Source organism: Lacerta agilis, chromosome 11 (genome assembly GCF_009819535.1).
Source record: "Lacerta agilis isolate rLacAgi1 chromosome 11, rLacAgi1.pri, whole genome shotgun sequence".
NCBI classification, from domain to species: domain Eukaryota; kingdom Metazoa; phylum Chordata; class Lepidosauria; order Squamata; family Lacertidae; genus Lacerta; species Lacerta agilis.
Window position 1 is genome coordinate 23334665 of NC_046322.1, and position 24943 is coordinate 23359607.

Genomic DNA, 24943 nt, shown 5'->3' on the forward strand with positions numbered 1-24943 from the left:
AGTCCCGCCTCTGATAAACTGATGTAGAATGTATCATTCCCTTTGAGACATTCAGTATCCCCAAGTTTACTGTCCACAAAGAGAAGCTATTTGCACACAAACAGAAAGAATTGCCATCACTCTAGACCAGGCATAGGCAACCTTCGGCTCTCCAGATGTTTCGGACTACAATTCCCATCATCCCTGACCACTGGTCCTGTTAGCTAGGGATCATGGGAGTTGTAGGCCAAAACATCTGGAGAGCCGAAGGTTGCCTATGCCTGCTCTAGACCAAAAGAATTGCCATCACTCTGATTTGATTTCATGATGGCTCCCTATAATGATGAGGCATCATCATGAAACCAAGTCAGGTACAGGGCGATGCTCTCCGCCTACATCTTGAAGCCTTGAGGGTAAAATAAAAATATAAAAATACTACCATCCAGGTTTCCCCACAGCACATCACTGCCCCTGCCAGACCATGAAACAAGAAACGAGACCTTCAAGAACTTTTCACTTCACTGGAGTGCCTCAAGTAAAAGATCACAAGGCATATTATCACTGGCTTCTGTCTGCAGTATCAAGGATGAAACTGGGAACATGTTAAGGAATTAGGGGGGCAGGGAAATAGTGCTTCTAATGATGTGCAGAGAGCGTGTGCCACTAAGTGACTGCAAACTGTGCACACCCACTTATGTTTAAGGAGCACAACTTGAAGGGCAAATGGCATAACTTTCTAAAAGTGCTACTTCCCATTAAGTTCCTCCTAACACTAAAGCCTCCACTAAAGCAAAGTTTCACCAGACAGGACTACACAGGAAACCTATTGATGTGCACTTTCTGGTGAAGAAGAGGAATGGCAATTTTCATATGGCCATACTAAGCATTAGGCAACAAAAACAATGCATTAGTGTTAGGTGGGGAATTCTTCCATTGGGATCTATTAGTGTGGCATTCTGTTTTGGAAAACACTGTGGAATCTAAATGCAGCATTAGTAAGCTCTACAAAGATCATGCTGGGAAGTCTAGGGCCAATGAGAAACCATGAAGATATTGCTAAGGTGATGTATGCGTGGAAGAACGAGAATTGACAGCTGATTGTCTGGAAGAAGAGTGTTGAGACTGACCAACCTAAACTGAACAGTCAATAAGATTTGGGACAGTGCTCCCCAACCTTCCTTATGTGGCGGAATAAGGGGCAATTTTTATTCAATCCCTTTGAGTGATGAAGCACAAGGAGCAGGCTCAGCCAGCTGCCTATTGAAGGTGGTGATCCCTCTCCCAAGTGGCACAAAGCTATCCCACCACCCATCTGCCCACTTGATTTGGCAATCTGAGATTAGTTGCCACTGTGGATATATTTTTTGGGTGGGGGGGGGGCGGTTCTTGTTCCTAAATTGGCCACAGGCAAGAAGCTATTTGGGTCTGCCCTGAGCTTTTCCAGGGGTGGTAAGTTCAGTGGTGTTTGCAGAAGGACATGGGTTCAGTTCTTGGCATCTCCAAGTAAAAGGCTGGCATAGAAAGACCCCCTGCCCATCTCAGAGGGTGATGGCAAGTGGATGGTGAAGAATAAAAACCAATTATATCACTGAATCGGTGGTGTGGAGCTGGGGTGGGGTCATCAACACAAAAACGAGCACAGTCTCATCTTGGAATGAGGTAAACCTGCACTGAGTTGGGGGATGGATTTAACTAGTAGATAAAGTTGCAGATGAGATATATGAATTAACCAAACAGACACGTGTGCTTGTAAAACATGTGCTCAAATGCATTTGGTTTGGCCCTCCACAGCTTCTAACTTAAGCACCTATGAAGCCTTAACCTATTCACAGCTTGTTAGTAAGATCCTTCTGACAGATTGCAGAGGACAGAAAGCTATCTGCAATTGCTCACAGGCACTCTTTGCCTGAGCAAAGCCTTCCTCTGGAACAAGGCTAGGAGATGAAGTTCTAACCAATTTTATTTTATTTTTTAATTTTTTTAAGGTTGAAAGTGGGGTTCTGCATAAAGAGATTTTTTATGAAAGCTGGAACACCAATGGGAAACATATAACCCTCCAGGTGTTTCTGGACCACAGCTTCCACCATTCCTGCCCCTTGTCATGCTGGTTGGAGCAGCCTTGGAGCTGGAATCCAACAAAAATGGGATGGGCCACAGATTCCCCATCTCTGCCCAACTGGTGGACCCAAGAGATATTCATCTAGAAGAGAAAAGTGATGGCCAGGTATAGTTAAGTGCTGGTATTTATTATGCACACTTTCAGCCTGGCTAATAGCTGCATCCTGCTAAGAAAGAACATTTTCTACTTGAAGACTGGCAGAATATTAATTGGTTCAAGTAAAACTTAAGAGTGGCTTTGAATTATTGTGTCTGAACTTTGGAAGTAATATCAGTTGCTTTCCCTACCAAGCCCACTGCAGTAATAGTGGCTGTGATCTCTCCTCCTCCTTCCCTCGTTCCCCATTCTTTTTTTTCTGCTGCAGTTTCATAGAATAGTATCACTTGTGGGCTTTTTGTTTATATTTGGAAACTCCAACCATATGGAAGATTGGAATGCAAATGAGGAGTGGAAGGAATGCCCTCTCAGTTGATGTTACCTTCCATTTTGAACTACCGTATGACTAATCTGTGAGTTTACAACAATCCCAAAATAAAATAAAAATAGGAAGCTCTTGGAAGAAATAAATATTTTGGGGGCAGGGGCTTCCAATGCTGGCCTAAGCTCCTTGGTCCCTTGATTCTGATTCCTGGCTCCTGGGTCACCTCTGACAGCTGCTTATGGCTCTGTTTTCTATAATTAAATACAGCAAGTACACATCTGTAAGGCACCGTTCCACACCCTTGGTACAGTGCTGCATCATATAATGAGGTTCACGGTAAGTGTAACTGCGGAAAGGCAAGAACTACATTCAGTCTACAGGCAATCCTTTCCAGTAACACTCCTGCAGATGATCTCAGTGATCAAGCAGGAATATAAGGCGACATGTGGTCCCTAAGGTACCTTGGACCTAGGATGTTAAGGACTTTGTAAATTAATACAAGGATGTTGAACCTGGTCTGGTAGTAGATGACTCCCAATGCAGAAGTTTTAGCAACAGCGTCATGTGTTGTCATTTATTAATTTATTTCCTGCCCTTCACTTCCCAGGGCGGGTTACTGCATTAAAACAATTAGAAACAACTTATAACCATAAAAAATAAGGTGGGTCCTAAAAACAGACATCTCAAGTGTCAAAAGCTATCAGCAGTCTGGCCACCAGATAGAGCCTTTGAACCAAGCCCAACGGCAGCCTCACATAAAGCTTACCGCAGTAAGCCATCATTGAGGTTACCAGCACAAGACTATCCCTGTCTAGGAATGGCTGCAGCTGGTGAACAGGATAAAAGACACTCCTGGCTACAGAGGACACTTGAGCCTCTAGTGACTAAGATGTATCCAGGAGTATCCCCAAGTTTGCTCCTTTAGAGGGAGTTCAGCCCCTGAAAAGTGTTCATCAGGCATTTAAAGGTTGGAACACCTGCTGAATTTGGCAGAACATTCCACAATACAGAACTGATGGTGCTAAATGCTGTTTCTTGCTGCAGTCAAATGAGCTTCGCCAACTCAGGCAACCTCATCCAGAACATCTTGAACATTGGTTCCCAATTGGTGGTCTGCGGACCACAAGGGTCTGCGCAACCCACCTAGGGAGTCTGTGGCACCATTCACATAACTAATATCTATGGTAGTTTTAGTTATGATTTTCAAAAGTAGGGAGGCCGTGGCTTGGCTTTTGAAACACAGGGAATCCACAGTACTTAGCTAATTGGGAGCCACTAATCTAGAACATCCAGAACAAGTAACTTGCCTATCTCCTGTACAGGGTTACTACCCACCCAATGAGTCCCTGTCTTCCAAGGATTCAAGTACAGCTTATTGGCCTTCATCCAGTCCACCAATGCATTCAGAAACTGATTCAGAGCCTCTCCTGATTCAGTTGTACAAACTTATATACGCAAATGTTGTGCTGCAGACCCTGTTTTGGGTCTGCAGCACAACATTTCCTTTCTATCATCACCCAGCACAATCTTCAAGCAGCTTGCAGGTGTCTGCTATGCTAAATCAGCACTCCTGACATCTCGATAAATCCTTCATCTGTAAGCAGCCTTCTTATCTAGACATCAGCAGCTATCATGGTATGACCAGCCAGTAAAATAATGTCTGCTTACAGGAATTAGCAGTAAGATTTCAAGAGAGAATTCTCAGGAAGAGTGCTTTGAAGACAACATACGTTCGCAGTAAAACTCAAAATATATTCAAGTCAGAGTAATAATCCAATGTAGAAAAGATGGAGAGCATCATACATGAATGCAAAATGTAAAGACTAACATGTTGAGTTTGTCAATAAATCCATGACCCACTGATGGTGCCCACTCTTCTAATAATCCTAATACCTCATAGGATAGCAAGTTCCAGGTTAAAAAAAACACACACACATCTTCCAAACTGTGAGACAGAAGTAAATTATTTAATGAGACCTCTTCAAAATTCATGTTTGTACGAATGTAAAAAACAGCCCATTATCGCCCAGTTTTCTGTCCTGTGGAGCTGGGCAGAGTTTTAAAAGGAGACTGAAAATGAACATAAGGATTGGTGTATGTGTGCTGCTTGTTTCCAGTGACATCACAAGTACTATCCAATAGGTGCCTGCTGCAACTGCTGGTAGCTGATGAAATTTTCAATGCTACCCATGCTGATTTATTGATGGGTTTGCTGCTGACTGTTTTTTGCCTTGTGTTCTCTTACTACTTTTTTTTTTTTTTTACTTAATTGTTTTAATTATTGCCGCCTTGGAAGCTGCTTTCCTGAAAGGGAGGAATGGAAATGTTTTAAAAGCATAATCAAATCAAATAAGCAGCAGAGCTGACTCAAGCCTTTTTTGCTGCCTGAGGTGGAAAAATCAGCTGCTGCTGTCTCCTTCAGCTGCATAAGGCGAATAAAGTGCCCAGTATTAAAAAAAAAAAAAAAACTTGGCAGAGGGAGCTTGGAAGTGGAGTAAATTGTGCCCCTTCCCCATTTCTTGAAATTGTATGTGATAGAGAGATGGGGAAGAAGTTAAAATCAGTTCACATTTATAGGCAAACATATCTATTTAACATTTTCTGAAACATTATGTAAACAGAAATGCAGTAATACTTTGACATTCACAATTCTCTGTATTTGGCAATGCAAATATCTAGTAATGTGTGGGGTATTCAAAATGAATATATTAGTGAAAATAGCACTATGTGAGGAGAAAATGCTTTGCAAAAATGTGTATATTAACACAAAATTGCATACAAAGCTGTGTGTGTTAGGATAAATTCAAAGAAAAATGCTTCTGAATTTTGATGAGGACTATTTAAAAACTGCAAACTGATGTGGAAATGTAGAAAACTGAACTTAACAGGGAATAAATGGGAAACTTAGAGAAAGCAAAATTGACAGTTTGGACAAAAAGAAAGTATTGAGATTGCCATTCAACCCCCATCCATTGCATCATCACCATCATCACCATCATACTATTATTATTGCACCATTTACAAAAGTCCCAAGGTGACTTAAAATAAAACAATAAAAATAACAATACAAAACACAAGTAAAGATAGGTTTTAAGACAATATGAATAAGCAATGTAGAGATCTAACTCCCAATCCCCTAGCTCAAAAAGCTTTTTGAAACAAAAATGTATTCAGTTGTTCCAGGAACAACTATATAATATTCACCCGTCTATCTCAACAACAGGGAAGCTGTTCAGCAAAACAGAGGCAGCACATCAGAGTGAAGGTGGAAGCGATAATCCACAGTGCTTCTGAGAACTGAGGAAGCCATTTACAAGTTTCTCTCTTCCCATGCACCTGCACAAAATGAAAGAATCACTCCTCCTCCTCCTCAGATAAACCCTTGTGATGTGCAGTAGATAAGAGGGCTGGAAGGGAGCTTGGAGGTCATCTAATTCAGCCCACTGCTCAATTCAGGAAATGCAGTGCTAGTGCCTCCCCAATTGATGGCTGTCTAATGCCTTCCTGAAGATATTCAGCAACAGAAAGCTCACTGCCTCTCTAGGAAATAGGTTCCATTATCAAACTATTCTGATGGAGTTTATATAAAATCTACCCTCTTGTAACTACTACTAATATTTATAATTGTGGTGGTTGGCATCCATCTGTCTAAAGAGACAATGGAGTGTGTCTCTGGGGGTGAAGTCAAACAGCTGTGTTAGCAGCCCCAAAGTGACTTCCCTGGGGTGTAAACCTGAGCAGGGTGTATGGAGGTCCTGGCTGCCCCTCTTGGCTTTGCTGATGTGGTCCAAAGGAAAGCACAGCAATATGTTTGGTTGCAAGAGCTGCTGGAAGAAGGCCTACAAGGCGCCATCCAACCATCTTAGGGACTCCACTCTGGATTCGTGTAAGGTTTATACTTAATTATTATTTTCCTTTCATCCTAAGATCACAGCAATTAAAATCAGAACATTAAAAACAACTTAAAACGAATTACAATCACAAGAATAGGTAGAGTCATAATATATATATACATATCTCAAGTATCAAAGGCCAAAATGTTGAGTGTCTTAAACCCAGATCTTTATCTAATGCTACCGGTACAAGTTGACATTCCAGGTGTTTTAACACAACCAAAATAATATGAAAACTTGTTACTGTAATGGTTTTACGAGATGACTTTGAATTCTTTATATGAATTTGTGAAGCTGGAAAACAGTATGTGAAGATTCATTGGTAAATAGATACATACCTGTACATTAAAATGATTATTCAATTTTAATAACAGCTAAATGTTATATTGGGGCATTTTCTTCACTTCCAGAGGGAGGAAAAACCTAGTCTATATCAAGAGGCATTTTCCATAGCCAGCCTTCCATGCTGACCAAATTCAAAGAATTAGAAAAGGAACAAGGCACTCTGAATGTTACTTCCCACATTTGTTCCTCATTATCTTGCTATGTATCCTTGGGCAAGTGACTAAAATTTCCCTCGCCTACAAAATGAAGGTAATCGCTTGTTGGTATTTTAGCTTAGGGGACAGCAACAATGTGGGAATCAGCTAATGTGTTTCTGCAGGCAAAGAGGAAATAACACCCAGACATTCCAGGTAATCAACATATTGCTGTTCTTTCCTTCTTACTGTTTGGTGAGTCATTGTGTGTACAATCACTGCCAAAGGGGGGGGGGACCCAAATCAGCATGAAGCTGTTGGAGACAGATGAGACTTCAAGTCCCAAGAAACGTCCTCGGTGCCTGAAAATAAATCAAATGGCAAGCCTTCCTGATCTTTAACTTTCAACACTATATTCATCTTGGTTCCCACTTATTTTCAGTGCAGAAGCTACCCTGCTGAGCTGCAAAGTCATGAACCAGGAGAGAGCAGCATCCTTTCCCTGAATTCATTTTCAGTGCATTTCAGTTATGGCCCAAACATGCCTTCTGAATTTCTGCATATCTATCACTGAGAAATATGCTCAAGCTTTCCAGAAGAAACAGAAGTCTGTATACCATGCAAGAAAGTAGTGGCAACTTTATAACAAGAAGCCTAAATCCATAACTCTCTTTTTTTAAAGTTATGCAGTAAAATATAAGAATATTGCCCAGGGAAGCAACCTTAATGAAGGACAAGAGATGGGCTGCATCTCATGAAGACTGGGGGAAATGTGTTTGGCAAGGACCATCAAATACTACTACTATCTTGCAGTTGGCAAACACAAGATAGTTCAGCAACTAGGCAGGAGAATGGGGTCTTTTCCCATCCTTTTTGTGTTTGGCCTTGAAGAGAGGCTGAAAGCAGTGAGATCACAATTTTTCTCTACATCTCTGAGACTCAGAAAAAGAAGCATGAGCCCTGATTCTCCCTTCCAGCTTAGAGCTGTGTGTCAGCAAGGACTCCTCCTGCCCAGTTGCATGGAACCTTGAGCTCAGTGCATTATCAAACAAGAACAGCCTCTGCAATGGGGTGCATATATTTTGGCATGCTGAACAAGGGCTCTGAAAGAAATCCTACAGGGAATCAGACAAAAGCCCAAAGATTAATACAAAAGTCAGCACTAACTACAGACACCTGAGTGGTTCTGGGGAGATAATGGGGGAAGATATGGAGATGCCTAGCAAACCACACAACAAAACAGCAGGAGAGATGTTGGAGCAGAAAACCCAAGCCTTTTGATGTCTGTACACTAATGCACAGAGAATGGAAAGTAAGTAAGGTGAGCATGAACTCCTAGTACAAGGAAGTAAGCTCAGCTTGATAGGTATAACTGAAACTTTGTGAGATGACTCCCATCAGTAGAATGAAGAAGATAAACCCAGTTCAGAAACAGTAGATCCAAACAGAAAAGATGGGGGAATGGTATTATATATTTTTTTTATTAAAAAATGTGTACACTCGTACAGAAATCAAAGAGAATGAATTTTGCAGGCTCCACTCCAGGTACCATTTTCCATCAGGTGCAGGTGGCACATGCAATTTGCAGTGCCAAAATAAAATGTATTTGTTTACTTCCTTCTTTATTTTCTTTTTTGGCACTATTGATGGCAGTGCAGGAGAGCCCCAGGCAAAGGCGTAGCCGGGGTGGGGGCAGGGAGGGACAGCTGCCCCCCCAAAAAAATACATAGCAAACTGAGGTTCTCCCCTCCAAAAAAAAAAAAAATCAGATCAGTGGTTGGCCACTGTGAGAACAGGATTCCTCTTATGCTCTTATGACAGTATGAGAGCTGCAGATCTCTGGGGGAGGCCCTACTCATGGTGATGCTTACATCTGTGGTCCAGTATGTGCTGGCCTGGGACAGGGCCTTCTCTGCTGTCACACTGAGGCACTCCCTTCCATTACCAGATGTTTACCAGATAACAGCAATTCTGTTCTGTCAGGGGAGGGGTGGGTTGATAAATGTTTTGATCAGCAAGACTATTTAATTGGAAGATCTAGAGTTTTATGGTTTTAGCTTTAAATACATATGTTGGGTTACTGTTTTTCTTTTGTATTTATCCTTCTCCATCTCCCCACCCCAACTATGGATCCAACTCCAAATCTGAATTGTTATGTTTTTCAAAACTTGAAAAACCATAGACATTTGTGGTGACCCTTGTCTGTTATTTTATTCATTTATTAAGAATAAAAATAATTTATCTATCCTGACTCAATGGGATAGGGTGTATGTTAATGTGAGCTGATGGTGTTTCCGTCTGTTTCCATATTATACATACCACACACACACACACACACACACACACACCACACAACACCTTTCTTTTCATTTATTTATGTATAAATGAAAGCAGTACTTCAAACTGACAATTTGCCACACAGATTATGTGTGCCAGATGAGTAATGCCTGAATGACACAGAAAGTTAGAATTAGCAACAGGAAATTACAGTTAGAAGAAGCATACTATGATGGCAGGGGGAAGCTTTGCAGCTGTAAAATATCAGATATATATAGATATAGATATGTAGATATATATAAACACACACACACACACACTCCTTGCTAAATGTGTCATTTGCTTGCATATTTCTATTATTTCTATTATTTTCATTTCCTACATTTGCTTTAGTGGTAATTGCAGGTCTACCTGCTGTTAATATACAGCCCAGCCAAGATCTATCTCTATCTTCCTTCCTTCAAATCACTCCTTGAGGCATTCAGCCCTCTCATTCCCATGCCCTGCTGCAGCTCAGGATAAGCACATGAAACCTGCTTTGTATTGCTCCTCAGCTGACCCCTTCCCTCCTCTTCCTCTGCTGCTTCTCCTGTGCCCAATTCCAGACAGTAAACTCCTTGGGACAAGGACCCTAATGGGTGTCATGCACATCAACAGTGCATTACAAAAATACAATAATAATATCATTCACTTATTTCTTTCGTAAACTATACTTTTGAACACATCCACTCTCTTCTGGTTCATGTAAGTTAGGGGTAGGCAAATAATGACCAGATAATCAAATATCCCCCCAAGGGCATCTCATTTGGTTCCCCACAAAATCCACGGTTCTGATTGTCTTGTCTGCACACGCAGCCTTTGGTGCTGTGTACCTTTGCTGCTTTATCCAGCAGGAAACCAGGAAACAGGCAATCAAAATTTTGCTTCTCTTCAAAAACCTAGCTGTGAAAAACAGAGCAGTTGGCCTATCCCTGTACCACGACCATGCATCACAATGTGCCCACTTGCAACTAAGCAAAGCATTGCCTTCTTACTTTCTTTCTCCAGGTAGTAGACAATATGGGGCAGCCTATGGAGAGTCACTTAGCTTTGCAGGAGGGGGCACAAGAGATTTTTGCCTTTGCAACCATCTGCTTATGGGGAAGGAAATCATGTTAAGCGGAGAACATGAAGATACACGGAGCTCTCCAATACTCAACTAGATCACCTTCCAGAAACTTGAACACTTCCAGCATCCTCTAGCAACTAAGTCCCAAACCAATCTGAAATCTTTCCCCATCCTTTTCCTGCCAGCGAATGGCTGCATTCCAGGGAACTGGCAATCCAAAATGATTGAAGGGATTCTGCTTGGGTAGAATTGCCCAGTTTATCAACTGGCAGTGCTGGCTCTTATTAGAGAGGGATAACACAGCCATGACTCCATGGGAAGACTGTTTTCCTGGCTGGTACAGTCAGGTTCAGATTCTGGTTCAGGTTCAGAGATACTTTGCCCCATGGAATTTAAAGCTTTCTTGAATAAACTAACAATATGTTTACTTTTTAGGTAAGTGATCAATATAGTATGCTTAGAAATTTAGGAAGGGAAGCTATTTCACATTCCAGTTCCCTTGTTCAGAAATTCCTCATGCCTTGGTTATCCTCAAAACAAAAATGCCAAAACTTAACATTAGAAAACCAAGCACAAATGGCCAGAAATAAAATAATCATCCTTAAAAGTATCCTGTTGAAACAATTGCTTATTGATAGGCACCCAGATTTTTTTAAAAAACAAACATACAAGAGTTATGCAAGTGCTTTCCCCCACATCTCAGTTGTTTCAAAACACACTTTTAAGTTCTCCTGTTGTTTCAGCTGACATCTCATTATCGAGACATTTCACATCAGATTAAATCAATCACACTGTGCTTGAGCAGAGAGATCACTGTGAAAACAGCCCTTATTGCAACACCAAGAAAAAGGCTTTGAAAGCAACCTGGTGGCACCCCATCTCAGTTGTATTCCTGAATTTGCAAATAGCATTTTTGAAGGGGTGGTTGGGTCAGATAACAACAAATTTTAAAGATAAACACCTGTCTGTGGATAGGAGAAAGGACTGAAGAAGAGTGGATTTTACTTACTAATTACATTTTTTTCAAAAAAATAAAAACCCCTCCAAGATGCTGGGGGCTGAGAAGTGGGGTTGTGTGTGCGTTTTACGGCAATTTTGTTGCTGTCAGACATTGCAAGGCAGCTTCCAGATTTCTTTGCTATGGGTAGGGCTGCCCTTGAAGGCTGCCTGGGAATTCCATCCAGCAGAAATATAAAAAAATGTGGTGCCCTTGACCAAGGCAAGTGCAGTACATGATACCACCGCTTAAGAAGCTGCACTGATTTCCAATTGGTTTCCAGGAAGAAGTGAAGGCTTTTGACTTGTTAAGCCCTAAACCATTTGGATCCAGTGTGTCTAGGCCTAGGTACTAGGATCTATGCAAACTTATGGGATTTGTGGTTAGAGGGCTGAATTAGGACCCGGAAGCCCCAGGTCCAAATCCCTTCTTAGTTGACCATGTGACCATGGATCAGTCACAATCTCTCTCTGCCTAACCTACCTCACATGATTGTTCTGCAGTTTATTCCACCTTCAGCTCCTAGACAGAGAGGGATAATAGGCCTGAAACCTGCCAGTCAGGTTTCACTTGGCACATCCTTTGATGGGAGCCAGTGTTAGAATACTTCCCTCAAGTTTCCACAAATACCTTAATGAGAACCTGCCCTCTCTCTTCCACACCACTTCCTTAACCAGAGGGAGGAGGTCAGGTATCTGTGAAGAGGACTAGAGGATAATACTGTGGTTTGAGACAGACTGAGTGAAGACAGACACAGAAAGCTGAGTCTTGGACTCTTAAGTGTCTTGATGTGCAGGCTGCCTCCCTGGAGGTCTTATACAGAAACAGTAGCCTTTAGCTATGTGGGAATGCGTAATCTAACTGCTTTCACCTATGCTCAACCAGTACTTTATATTTAAAAACAACCACAATGGCAATAAGCCTACAGCGACTTCCTTCCAAAAGGAACCAAACCCAGACAAGTAGTATACACCTTTAATGTCACACTGCTTGGAATAGTGGACTTGTCGTAACATTACAAAGGCACCCAACACATGATAGGAACTACAGACAGTGGAATTGCTGTGTGATGACCACACGAAAAGGCAAAAGATGAAATTATTAGAATCCATTAATTGAAAGTGTCTCCTGTTTTATAGAGTCATTTCATACTATCACTAATCATCTAGAGCAGGGCTAGGGAACCTGAGGCTCTCCATATGTTGTGGGACATCAACTCCCATCAGTCCCAGCTAGCATGGCCAATGATCAAGAGGACGGGAGTTGGAGTCCAGCAATATCTGGAGGGTACCACATTTGATACTTCAGTCTAGAGAGACTATGTGTTACATATTTTTTATTTTTGGCAGGGTTCTCAGTCATTAGGAAACTCTATCATTAGAAAAGGCAGTGTCGCTAGAAAACTCCCTCAGTGACAGCTGATCTGATAGCTATTTCATTCAACCAAATTATTGCATTATAGTTGCAGTTATCGTGTGAGCAAAAACAATGGTGTATGAATCATCTTGATAGCATTCATCTTGGAATTGCTCAGTCCCTTTGCGTTTCAGGTTTCTAAGCGAACTTTTCACCCATGCTCACATTAAGGTTTCTTTTGCAACATCAAAGACACAAAGATCTTTGTAGCCTTATGAAAGCCTTCAAGTTTCTATATACTACATGGATTTTTCAAGACTCCTGAGATGGTGGTCCACACACAGAATTTCAGATTACAGACGCATATTGGGACTACTGAGGATACCTTCTGGTACATATTGTATATAGTGTGTGGCAAGTGCAAAGATGATTCATGCATCAAACATTTAATTTTCCACAGTAAAAAAATAAAGGTTATAGCTTTTGAAAAGAAACAGGCACAACAGTAATTGCTTCTGTTGGGTTGTTTGTTTGTGCAATGCAGCATTATTACTTTCTTTTTTTCTTTCCCCCCTTGATCTCATTTATAAATTTATTTCCTAGTAAATCAAAACCAAATTAAATGAGCATGATGTCTGAACAAAGCTTGTTAGGCAGGACAATAGTGTTCTTTTTTATGTCTTGCGGAGATCTACCTGCTGTGAGAAACCTCTCATGCACCAGATATCCCATTCCAGTACATAAGCCTACAAAACAGCAGCGAGCACCAGCAAGCCTATCTACTAACAATAACACCCCCTTTTTCATTACTTTGAGAAACATTTTAGGCAAACTTTCACATCTCCTCTTCCAGATGCAAGGCAAGCATGAGTCTCGTCAGAGGCTCATGATATGTCCTGTCGTCGATCTATGACATTTTCTTAGACATTACCACTCTATATTGATTGGTTTCAGAACGCAGCTGCCTCATATGTAATGCATGAAATCAAGCTTCTTGGGTGAATGTTTTCACATTTAAACTATCTCATCCATGTCATGGTTCCAGGAATCTTCCAGTATGATGGATAGGTTTCCAGTGCTGTGCTGAAAGCACTTCTTCCCACCTCTAGCACTGATGCAAGATGCTGAGCTTAGAAAGCATGTGAGCTATCTGGAAGCCCAGAGCTCACATTATTTAGAGCTCCTGCAACAACCACCAACACTTTTGTGACTTATCAGAATAGCTGCAACCACAGCAGCTCATATCCAGGTTCATAAATGGGTGTTGGGGGAAACAGGCCACCACAGATGCAGTTTCTAGCTAGAAGTAGCCACGTCAGCAGCTACCTGGCCTTGCTGTATTTAGCTCTAGGTTATGCCCTAGGTTTTCTGGTGCTTGAATGCTTGCAGTAGCACTGGTGGGTGGGTATGTGCATGTGGGATGTCTTTCTACCCTCCACATCTGTGGTTATAATTGTCCCTCCCAGGCATCTTCTCTCTGAGGTGATCACAGCCTATCAGGGATCACAGAAGCAACATGATATCTCATAGCCTTGCAACCAATTATATCAGTGTTTCTCAAACTTGGGTCTCCAGCAGTTGTTGGCCTACAACTCCCATCATCCCTGACCACTGGTCCTGCTAGCTTGGAATGATGGGAGTTGTAGTCCCAATAACAGCTGGAGAGTCAAGTCTGGGGAATACTGAATTAGATTCAGCCACAGCGTCAAAATCCAGAATACCTGCCAATTCAAAGATGGAGTCATGTGCTTCTTTTCAACCCTTCCATTGCTTCCAAATCACTATGCAGTAAAGTGCAGGAGCCCCCAGTGCCTTCCTCACAGAGAGAAGGCTGAAATACATTTTCTTCTTCTTCTTCTTCTTTAGCCAATAAAATTGGACAGGCTATTCCCTGTGTTAGCAGAGGGACTGTTTGGTATCAGATGTGCTATTCACACCACACATTTTCCTTATGTTTTCTGCCACTACTATGAAAACAATGGGTATAGCACTGCCATCTTATTAACCTGTCCTCAATACGCTCTCCATTATAGCTGCCTTAATTCGCTCCGTGATTAAGAGCCAAACATTTTAATCACAGGGACCCAGGACATCGGCTGCCAGAACGCAGTCTCTCAGCAGCCGAACAGAAGCAGAAGCAGGGTTCCAAATCAATGTTTACCTGACAGACTCTGCAGCTGTGATAGCAATTAGTGGGAGAGTTCTCAGTGGAAGGCTGGTGGGCCTCGGCACCATCTCTGGATCACTCTTTCTGTCCCAATCTGCCTGCTCCAGCTGCCTGAACGCCAAAGGGGGAAGCTGAAGATTACGGCAGGAAAGTCTCCTGACACGATATTGGTCCATTCCTTGAGGAGCCCCATCCGCTTCATCGTGCGAGTACAGTGTTTCTTCTGACACCTAGAACAACAACAGCAACAAATATTGCCTTAATAATTGTCTGCAGCTTCTTTCCTAAACTGCATCCATTAATCTCAGTGTACCTTATATTTTATTTAAAAAGTATTAAATGCATAGAGCAATGAAGAACTCTGAACCTATGTGTGCCTAGAGCAGGATTGTATGATGGGCCATTAGAATAAAGATTTTACTATAAGGATGCTGTGGTCACACTGGTCCAGATGGAATATTGCAGCAAAGCACACCTGTGCCACAGTAACAGCAGGGGACAGTACCACATGCACATCGACAACCGCTTTTTATGCATTAACTGTGGGAGTGTGATGCAGTAGCTCATAGGATAAGGATCCTTCTGGAGGTTTTCTGTTAAAAACTATAATCAGGCATAGGGATGGACAAATCTGACAATTCTGGCTTCTCATTTTTCCATTCTTAAATTCAAGTTCACTACATTTCTGCATCAGTTTGCAATGCTTAATCCTCAGAAAAATTAATCTCCATTTTACTGTGCATTTCTTCTAATATAGCAATGGTTGCATGTAGCCATTGTCTAATAAATGGAATCAAGGTATGCTATTTTCAATAATATATTCATTTTTTATTCACACTTTCCTCAGATGCATACCTTTTGGAGTACTGCATCACAAAATCCAAAAGACTGCAAAAATAACAACAGAGCCTTAATTTGTACCAGAAGAATTCAAGTTTCATTGCTTAGGAAATCTAAAGGCATGCATCTGGGCACACCTAATATTGATTTTGTTCTGGATTAATTTCTGCAGTACTCCCACATTTCTGCAGCACAGAGGATCTGGTAGTATAGTTTGAAATTGTAGATATCCACTTCTCCCTGCATATCTGAGATCTTCAGAACTCACTCTTCTCTGCTGCAACTCATACCCAATTTCAGGTTGGCAAGGGTTCCCAGCAGCCCACTGACTTCTTATCCTTATTTGCATTTTGAACTGCAGAATAGATGTCTCCAGCATACACAGCTCAAATCTGTTCTTGAGACCCACCCCCCAATCCCCAGAGCAGATTTGGGGGAGTGCTGGGGGCATCCAGGGCAAGGGGAAATTGGCAAAACTCAACTTGCCTCATTTTCCATGAATGGCTGCCTCCATAGTTGCTACAATGCTAAGTACAGGAATTAGATATCACCCATTGTCCCTGGAAATGAAAACATTTATTTTGCTAAATAAATCTCTCCTTCATAGACCATTGACAAGCTCTTTATTTTGTAACTGTACAAATAGCTTCTTCCCCCAGCTGACGGCAGCATCTCAAGGAAATTGAGTAGAAGGCTGTCTCAGTCAGTCTGACCAGTTCAAATCAGAGGTGTCTTTATGACAGATTGGCTAAATAGGGGACACTGTAAAAACCAGATAAGACGACCAGCTTGCTTCCCAGGCAATGTATTGAAATTACATTTGAAAAATAAAAACCTGCCTATCTGATTTAAGCGTTCCACATTTTTATCTTTTAAACAGATCACACAATCCAAACTCAGCATTCATGACAACTATCTTGGCTACTCTGAAGGAAATGCGAAAATTATAGGAATTATGGGTGCACTGGGAGGGCAGCAAATGAATCAGAGATATTGATTGCTGTGAAAATGCCATGAAAAAGCCTATTTATGTCATTGAAAGGGTGGTTCAATTACCATTCTGTTGTATTTTTAGCACTCTGTACAAACGGAAGGAAAAGTGGATGTAACTATTTTATCTGTGCTCTGGATGTATATGGGAAAAAAGAGAGAAATAATGTTTTAGGTAGCAGATCAAATACACACTCTCACACACATGTGTGTGTGTGCGTGCGTGCGCGGCTTATGACCACTTAATCATAGGCAGAGTATGCAAATAGCAATATGTGTTAGGGAGAACCCATTTTTACCTTTCCTAACTAAAATGTCCAAAAATATTATAGTAATCAACAGAATGTACTAAATATAAGAAGCAATTCACAGAAATATTAAGGTGTCCCCAGAGATTATATTCACATGCTGTATATTTTAGCAGCAACCTGGTAAGTAAATGGGCTGTGAGCTGCAACCTGCATAGGACACCTAGGGAGGGCTCATCCATACTGCTGCTGGGGTTGTGATTTCTTCCATTTGTCGTGTGACTGCCAAACACAGGTCTGAGAGGATTTTCGTTTGTCCCATTTCTTTCCCCAGGAAAACTTGTCAGCCCCAGCCAGCATGGCCAGCAGCACAGAGTGACAATACTAGGTGATTCATTCTTAATCGCTGTCTCTGAATTATTTGTAATACTGAGCTTGACTCTTGTTCCATTGCAGCATGCTCAAGTGAGCTTCAGATTGTAGCAGGTGGTGTTGGGTGGGCTGCAAGCCCCATGAGAGAGATTAATGTGCCTCTTCCAACCTACCCAGCATGCTCTCCTTAGGCACTGCACCCAATGCCACAGCCACCAGGGTTCATCCTCCTGCCTCATATCGGGCCCCAAATATATTATGGACAGCCTCCAGTAAGAACTGTAGAATACAATGCATTCATAGAATCACAGAATTGTAGAGTTGGAAGGAGCCATGAGGGTTATCTAGTTCAACCCCCTGCAATGCAGGAATATTTTGCCCAATGTGGGGCTTGAACCCATGACCCTGAGATTAAGAGGCTCCTACTCCACTGACTGAGCTATCCCAAACTCACACTACATAAATTGGTGCTGGGTGGGGGGTGGATATGGCGGGTTTTCCTTTGGATAAATGGTAGTGAAGTGATGGATTAAAAACCACACTTCATCAGTTTGAATGACACAGCTAGTGCTAACTTCTGTGAATGGGTAAGCTGGCAACAGGCAAGAAATAGTGTTTGCTTACATAAAAAAAAAAACTTCCCACTGCGCATTTCTTTCTTTCTTTCACACTATTGTCATGCTCTATGACTACTGGAAAGACAATCTTACCCAGACATTCAAATGTTGATAATTCATGAACTATAAAGGAACTCAATTCCCAGTACAAATCACTCCTTCCAGTAAACCAGACAAAAACTGACACTTGCTTGCTTTAACTACTTTATGAAAATATGCAGATTTCAGCTTCGACACTCAGATCATTCATGATGAGAATACACATTTCCCATGATCTCAGTTTAGGGGTGCAGTGGTTCCATTGAGAGATTCTGAGAAAACAAGTAAGAGTGGTGGAACAAGAAGCAACAACTGTGTCCCCCAGGTGACAGGCTGGACAGCCCATCTCCATGAAAGTAGGACACCTCACGAGAAGGGGAAGGGGAGAGATAGTGTGCACAGCTACAGGGCCTATGCAGAAGACCAAGGTCTTGGAGGCAATTAGCCGGTGATCTATTCTACAGTAAACTTGGGAACCACCCACTCATAGTGCCTCTGTCTTGTCAGGAGACAGAATCAGTTTGTTGGCCCTCATCCAATCTGCCACTGAGTCTAGGCACTAGTCCAAGGCTTGCATGGCCTCTCCTCATTCAGATGTTACAGAGAAATAGAGCTGGGTGACATCAGCGTACTGATGGCACATCACCTCAAATCTCCTAATGACCACGGATTCAAATATATGTTAAACAGCATTGGGGACAAGATGGTAGCCTGTGGCACCCCACAGCCCAGCTGCCAGGGGGCCAAATGTCAATCACCTAATACTATTTTCTGAAAGCAACCCTGGAGGAAGAATTAGAACCACTGTAAAGCAGTGCCTCAAATATCCTTCTCACTAAGTTGTCTCAGAAGGATACTATCAGGGGCAGACTTTCAAATTTCAGCAGCGCCCAGTGCAAGGCCAAAGTTTGGGACCCACCTCTCACTCTCCATTCTGATCAGTTCACTACATCATAATTGTGATGCCCTGTAACGCCTCCAAGGCTAGGCACCCAGTGCCATGGAACCACTCGCACTGCCCTAAATCCACCTCTGATTCCATGATCAATGATATCAAAGGCTATTGGAGAGAATAAGTAAAAATAACATGGTTGCACTCCCCTGCCCTTCTCCTGATGAAAGTCATTCATCAGGGTGGCCAAGGCTGGTTCATTCCCTAAGGAGAGCATGCTGGGTAGGTTGGAAGAGGCACATTAATCTCTCTCATGGGGCTTGCAGCCCACCCAACACCACCTGCTACAATCTGAAGCTCACTTGAGCATGCTGCAATGGAACAAGAGTCAAGCTCAGTATTACAAATAATTCAGAGACCAGGCATGAGCCCACATTGAAATGGGTCAAGATAACTGGGTTCATCCAAGTGTGCTTGCAATTGTTGTGCCACGACCCTCTCAATTACCTTCCCTAAAAACTGAGTATTTGTGACCAGGCAGTAACTGACACAAGTCCAGGGTGGCCTTTTTTTAAAAAAAAAAAAAAAAAGGAAGAAGAAGAACTGGTCGAGCCACTGCTTCCTTCAAGATAACAGGGACCATGCCCTCCCACAAGGATGTGTTAGCCACTGGATCCACTCAGTCATACCCCCTCGGCAAACTTTAATAAACCCAGGGGCGGAAATACATAGTTTCAAGCTTGCTTGGAGGCAGGTCGCTTTACCTTCAAAGTGCCTTGTAAACAATTCACACTGGGTTCCAAATGGTTTAAAACTGCATTCCTTGGAGATGCTAACCGGCCCAAGACAAAACAAAAGCTGCACTGGGTAGCTACTTAAAGATGCAATGGAGGCAGAAAAGGGAGCCTTCTTGCTGGTCTGGGATTTGGGGGGTGGATTTTGTTGTTTTAAATTATACTAGCACTCGTGTACCTGGTGTTGCTTGAAAATTCTAAGAAAATCAGTGCAGTTTTGAAAGGTTCAGTCTACCCTCTTGGTTCAGAATGGCATCCAATTATATCGCAACAGCTGAAAACCTGCTCCTTGATCTCAGGAACGACCATGCAAAATTTGGTTGCAATATCTTAAGAGGTGTCCAAATGCACAGTGAACAGAGTTCCCTAGGAAGAGGGGATGATTAAGCCACTCTGGGAATTATAGCTTTTAACAGCACTAAGTATCCTCAGCAAACTATCACCCACAGGATTCTTTGGGGGAATACATTTTTGTTAAAGTGGTATCATAGTGCTTTAAATGTGTGGTGTAAATGTGGACCAAATCTTTTTTCTTTTCAGTGATAATCCTAAATCTATTAAGGATTTTTTGTTAGCCGATGTGACAAAAATGGAATGGGAAAGTTCCCGAAAAAGAAAAGTAGTCAACAGCCATACTGGAGGCTGGTCTGTTAAGGGTCAACTATGCACTGCCCTACAGACTTCAGTCTGCCCCCAGCCAGCCCCAACTGCCTGCCTTCTCACTTAAACTCATTCAAGGGATGGCCCCGTCTATCAGCTTCCATTGGAATGAATGGGCCAGTTAATCATGTCCATTAATTTCAGCAGGTTACTCTGAGTAGGGCTACCACTGGCTGCAACTAAGTGCTGCCCTTCTAGAACACAGCAGGGAGGAGAAGAGAGACTAAACTAGAATTGGATGGCTCCACCTGTTGTCAGTTCTGGCTCCCCCTACAGTTTGTTGGCCTCCCTGCTTGCTTTCCCATCAGCCTCAATGGGCACCCAGCACCACTGTGTTGCTATATCAGTCTGATCTACTGATTTCTGACATATTTTGCACTTTTTACAGGAATGAGATTTTACTGCTGACTTTAGGTACTGTTCAGCATCAGTATATTGCCTTTGAATTAACGCTGAAGCACTGTCTGCAGTGATTGTTACCTGATGGCTCATTTACACACCAAAGTCGTCACTTCATGTTCATGTCAATGGTAGACAAAATGTGCATGTGCAAAGTGGCAGACAGTGTACATTCAGGTTCATTGCATGTATACCATCAGCAGTGTGTTTGCTGCTTAAAATTCAGCTGTGTTGGTAGCAGTAGCAGTAGCAGTGGTAACAATCATACCACTCCCCCCATCTAAAAAACTGAGTTTTGTTGGCAAAGTGGAAGTTGCTGCCACTATGTGGTTCACACAAGCACCTTGCCACTCTGAAATGCACCTAACAAGGGAGCATGTTTTAGAGGCCACCATGGTGTTGATTATTTGTTGCATTACTTAGGCTTCAGTGATTTGCTAGTTTCTTAAAAGCACCTGGAGTACTATATTTCCTTCAGGGTCATTTCCTTAAATCACATGGTACATTAACTGGCTAAGCAGTCGTGCATTCCCAACTGCAAGGAACAATAAACAATACTCTCAACACTCTCCCCAATTCAATTCCGTTTCGTAAAACAAGAAACTGCTTGGGAGGGGGAGGTTGAGTTTTTATTTTTGTTTTAACAATGCAGGTTTATCCATTGCTCAGGCCACTGGCAACGAAAACAGAAAACCACACGTACAAATTTGTACAACCATAAAAATGTCAGCTAGAGATACAGAATACACAATGTTAGCTACATGCTTTCAGTCCATTGATATGCTAATGTTCAAAGACTGTACTGTTCAAATAGGAGGGGCAGAGAGGTCATCTTTTTATTTTCAAATTTCTCGGCATGTTTCATACTCACGTGCATTCCAAAGAAACATATTACATGATAGTCCTCTTAAAAAAAAAAGATGACAAATAAAACTAAAACAGCATGATGGACTAGATTCAGTGTGAAGGCCAGGCACCTCAACGTTTTAAAAGAAGAAGAAGAGTTTGGATTTGATATCCCACTTTATCACTACCCTAAGGAGTCTCAAAGCGGCTAACAATCTCCTTTCCCCTCCTCCCCCACAACAAACACTCTGTGAGGTAAGTGAGGCTGAGAGACTTCAGAGAAGTGTGACTAGCCCACAGTCACCCAGCAGCTGCATGTGGAGGAGCAGGGAAGCGAACCTGGTTCACCAGATTACGAGTCCACTGCTCTTTAACCATTACACCATCACACATCTGTGGGAACCCAAGGGCTGCATGTGACCTTTGCAGGCCTTCAGTATGGCCCACCACAGATGCCCAAGTCACCCCACAAATGGCAAATGTTACTTAGTGAGAGGGAGCATGATTGTGATGGGGAGGGAGGTGTGTATGTGGGTGAATCATCCCTATGCAGCTTCCTCCCTTTGTATATCATGTTCCTCTAGCTGCACCAAACATATGCAGCAGAACCAGTCCAAAATAGTAAAACCATTTCCACTGCAATGTGCAGCTGCAGAAGAGTGTTGGCTGTGTTGTTGTAGATTGCACTCTTGCTTCATGCGTGGCAATGGTGACTCCGAACAGGCCCAGCCAGTGCCATCTGCAAATGAAGTGTCCACCCTCAACCATGCTCTCTTCTGCAGTGTCATTGGCAGAAGTGTAAGGGGGGATGAAGACCCATCACTACTTTTGTAGCAGGGTCTCTGCAGGGTCCCTGTCTCCAGTATCCTAGAGCTACCCAATCAGTATGAAAGGGGAGCTCTGAAGCCACTGAGAAATCTTTTCACCCTCTGTGCTGATTGGAGCTAATCAGACTGAAAGAAGGTGAGCCAACCCACTGAGGATTGGCTCCTAGGGTCACTCCAGAGAAAGCATACAGGAAGAACACCAATGAATTGTTGTTCTTGATGCTCCAAAGCAAAGCATTTAGGAACACTGAAGACAGAAGATGCTTCAGTTTCAAAACAATGATGTGCAGGTTCTGTTATGATCTTAGGTGTTAAGTGCTCCCTTGAAGTACACAAGTATGAAGTGTGACATATACAGTTGTTTATTCAGATAAATTCCACAAATTACATAAACATGCAGAGTGCAAGCCTATATATATATTTACCTGGGAGTAAGTGCAACTGAACTCAGTGGGGCTTACTTCTCAGCTGACATGTATAGAACTGAACTGTCATATCAAACCTATTTGACATTCATAGAGAATTCTTCATAGAGAATTATACTTATATTCCTTTTTTATTTTATCAACACGATGCGGCTAAAGCAAATAAACACCTTTTGCCAAGACAGTGGCTGTAAAGGCACTTCACAACTCTAAATATATACATAGGCAATTTTTATTCTTCTCACTAGCCTGCCTTCTTTAAAGCAGCAGGTCCCTGTGAGATGCTAAGCATAGTTTACGAGTTGACTGTACTACATGGACTCTTCACTCAGCCAATTCATGCTGCTGATACTCCAAAATGATAAATTGAAATCCATCACTTGCAATGCCTTTTTGCCCTGGCAGTGGTATATCAATGCCATCTTCAATTACCAGAAATTCAAGTCTATAGAACATCTGGTTTTTACATTTAATGCTACTGAATTTGAAGTTGCTTTGCCTTTTGCAGTTCCTTGACTCAGGACAACTGCTAGAATTTTATTTATTAATAAATGTCAGTGCCTTACAAATCCATCTAAACTATGCCTGTTATGTTGCATATTAATTGGAAGCATCCCCTTTCAGTAATTTGTATGTCTAGTGGTAGAGAGGTGGTGGTGGTTATCAAAGTGTATCCCTGATTGGCTAGAACAGGAATTGCACTGATAATTTTAAAGTCCTTTAAAGTGCACAGTTTGAGAGGATGCAAACTGTTTGTGTGTGTGTGTGAAAAAGGCTTCTGAAAAAGGCTTCTGAAAGTTCATTCTGATCACTGCAGAACAAAAGCTCAGTTAAGCAAATAGTGGAGGAAGTTCTACTACCGCCCTCTCAGTTCACAGATGGATAGCTGCAGTCTTAGAGTAGCAGACATTCCAGTACCTTGGATGTCATTGATTGAAAGTTCACAGCCTTAGAATGTTCATCAAAGAGCAATGTAAGTCAGGGCAGATAAGTAAGGCTCAAACTGATGAACAGTTTTAAGATATTTAATCCAGGGGGTGAAAGAAGTTGATTGAATAACTACCAAGTCTAGATGACATGAGTCAAATGGAAAACCCACAGCCTTGCCTTACTGATTTATTTTACTTTTTATCAGGCTTTTTAATTTTTAGTTTCCTTTAGACTAAATTGTGTGCAAAGCTTAAATTATGAACTTGGTTTACTTTTCATTAATGGTTTACTCCCATTTTATTTAAAGTCCTCTGGTTCCTTTATTAAAAGAAATTAAAAGCCATAGCTGCCCATCTGCTGTCTTCAGATCCTGCTTAGTATTACACACTTTGATCATCTTCATTTAATTGATGTTGTTAACAAGATAAACCACACTGTCTCTTAGATGACTTGCTTTCATGTTTCAGATCACCCCAGTTATTATAAGTGCCTTGCAATAAACTTCCTCTGATCCTTTAATCGCTTTTAGAAGATGAAATGAATATTCACAAAGCATTCCTAATGAAGGCAAACCCATTTATATTCTGGCCATACCCTCAGATAACTAACAGGTGATAGGTATAATGACCTCCCTAATTTTCGCTGCATTGTTTTTCGAACTGGTTTGTGTCAGATCACCTTAGTTGTACACTTCTTCATTGACACAATACTGATATTTTATTTACAGTACCATTTTGTTCTCCCTGTTCAATTGTCTTGACAGTTAGCAATTTCATTCCTGAGCCAATGTCAAGTGCCTTACAAGCAGGGGTGCTAATAGGATTTTTTGGGGCCTGTACACTACAAGTGGATTGGGCCCCAATATTACACACGCACACACACACACACCATAGCCAATCCATTGGGAATAACTGCTGCTTTTGCACATATATTGCCAATAAGGACCTGTTTTGCAACTTTCCACTGTCCTGATATATTACAACAAATTGCAAAAAAAGTTTGCTAGCCATCTTTTTTAAAAAACAACAAACACAAACATTAAAACATGCTCTAAGTATGTGCAGTTCCACATGCGTTGACTGAGCCTAACCTACCTCACAGCGTTGTTCCAAAGACTTCCCCCACCCATCCCCAACTGATTATTTACATATGCAACACTTACCATAAGTAAGCCTTGTCTAATTGGCGTTTTCTCCCCCCCCCCCAAACATGAGGGGGAGAGGGAGAGAGAGACTAACAACACAATCCTATGACTTCCAGTATAGGAT

The 24943-nt window shown here is 41.9% G+C and overlaps 1 protein-coding gene across 2 annotated transcripts in view; it reads right to left on the reverse strand.

The window, feature by feature from the left end:
• PDE4D (phosphodiesterase 4D) overlaps positions 1–24943 on the reverse strand; it is a 622016-nt gene that overhangs the window by 444759 nt on the left and 152314 nt on the right. For both annotated transcript variants that reach the window (XM_033163808.1, XM_033163807.1), the window contains exon 3: positions 14791–15026. In XM_033163808.1, the coding sequence (XP_033019699.1) occupies positions 14791–15026 (236 nt within the window). The remainder of the gene's footprint in view (positions 1–14790; positions 15027–24943) is intronic.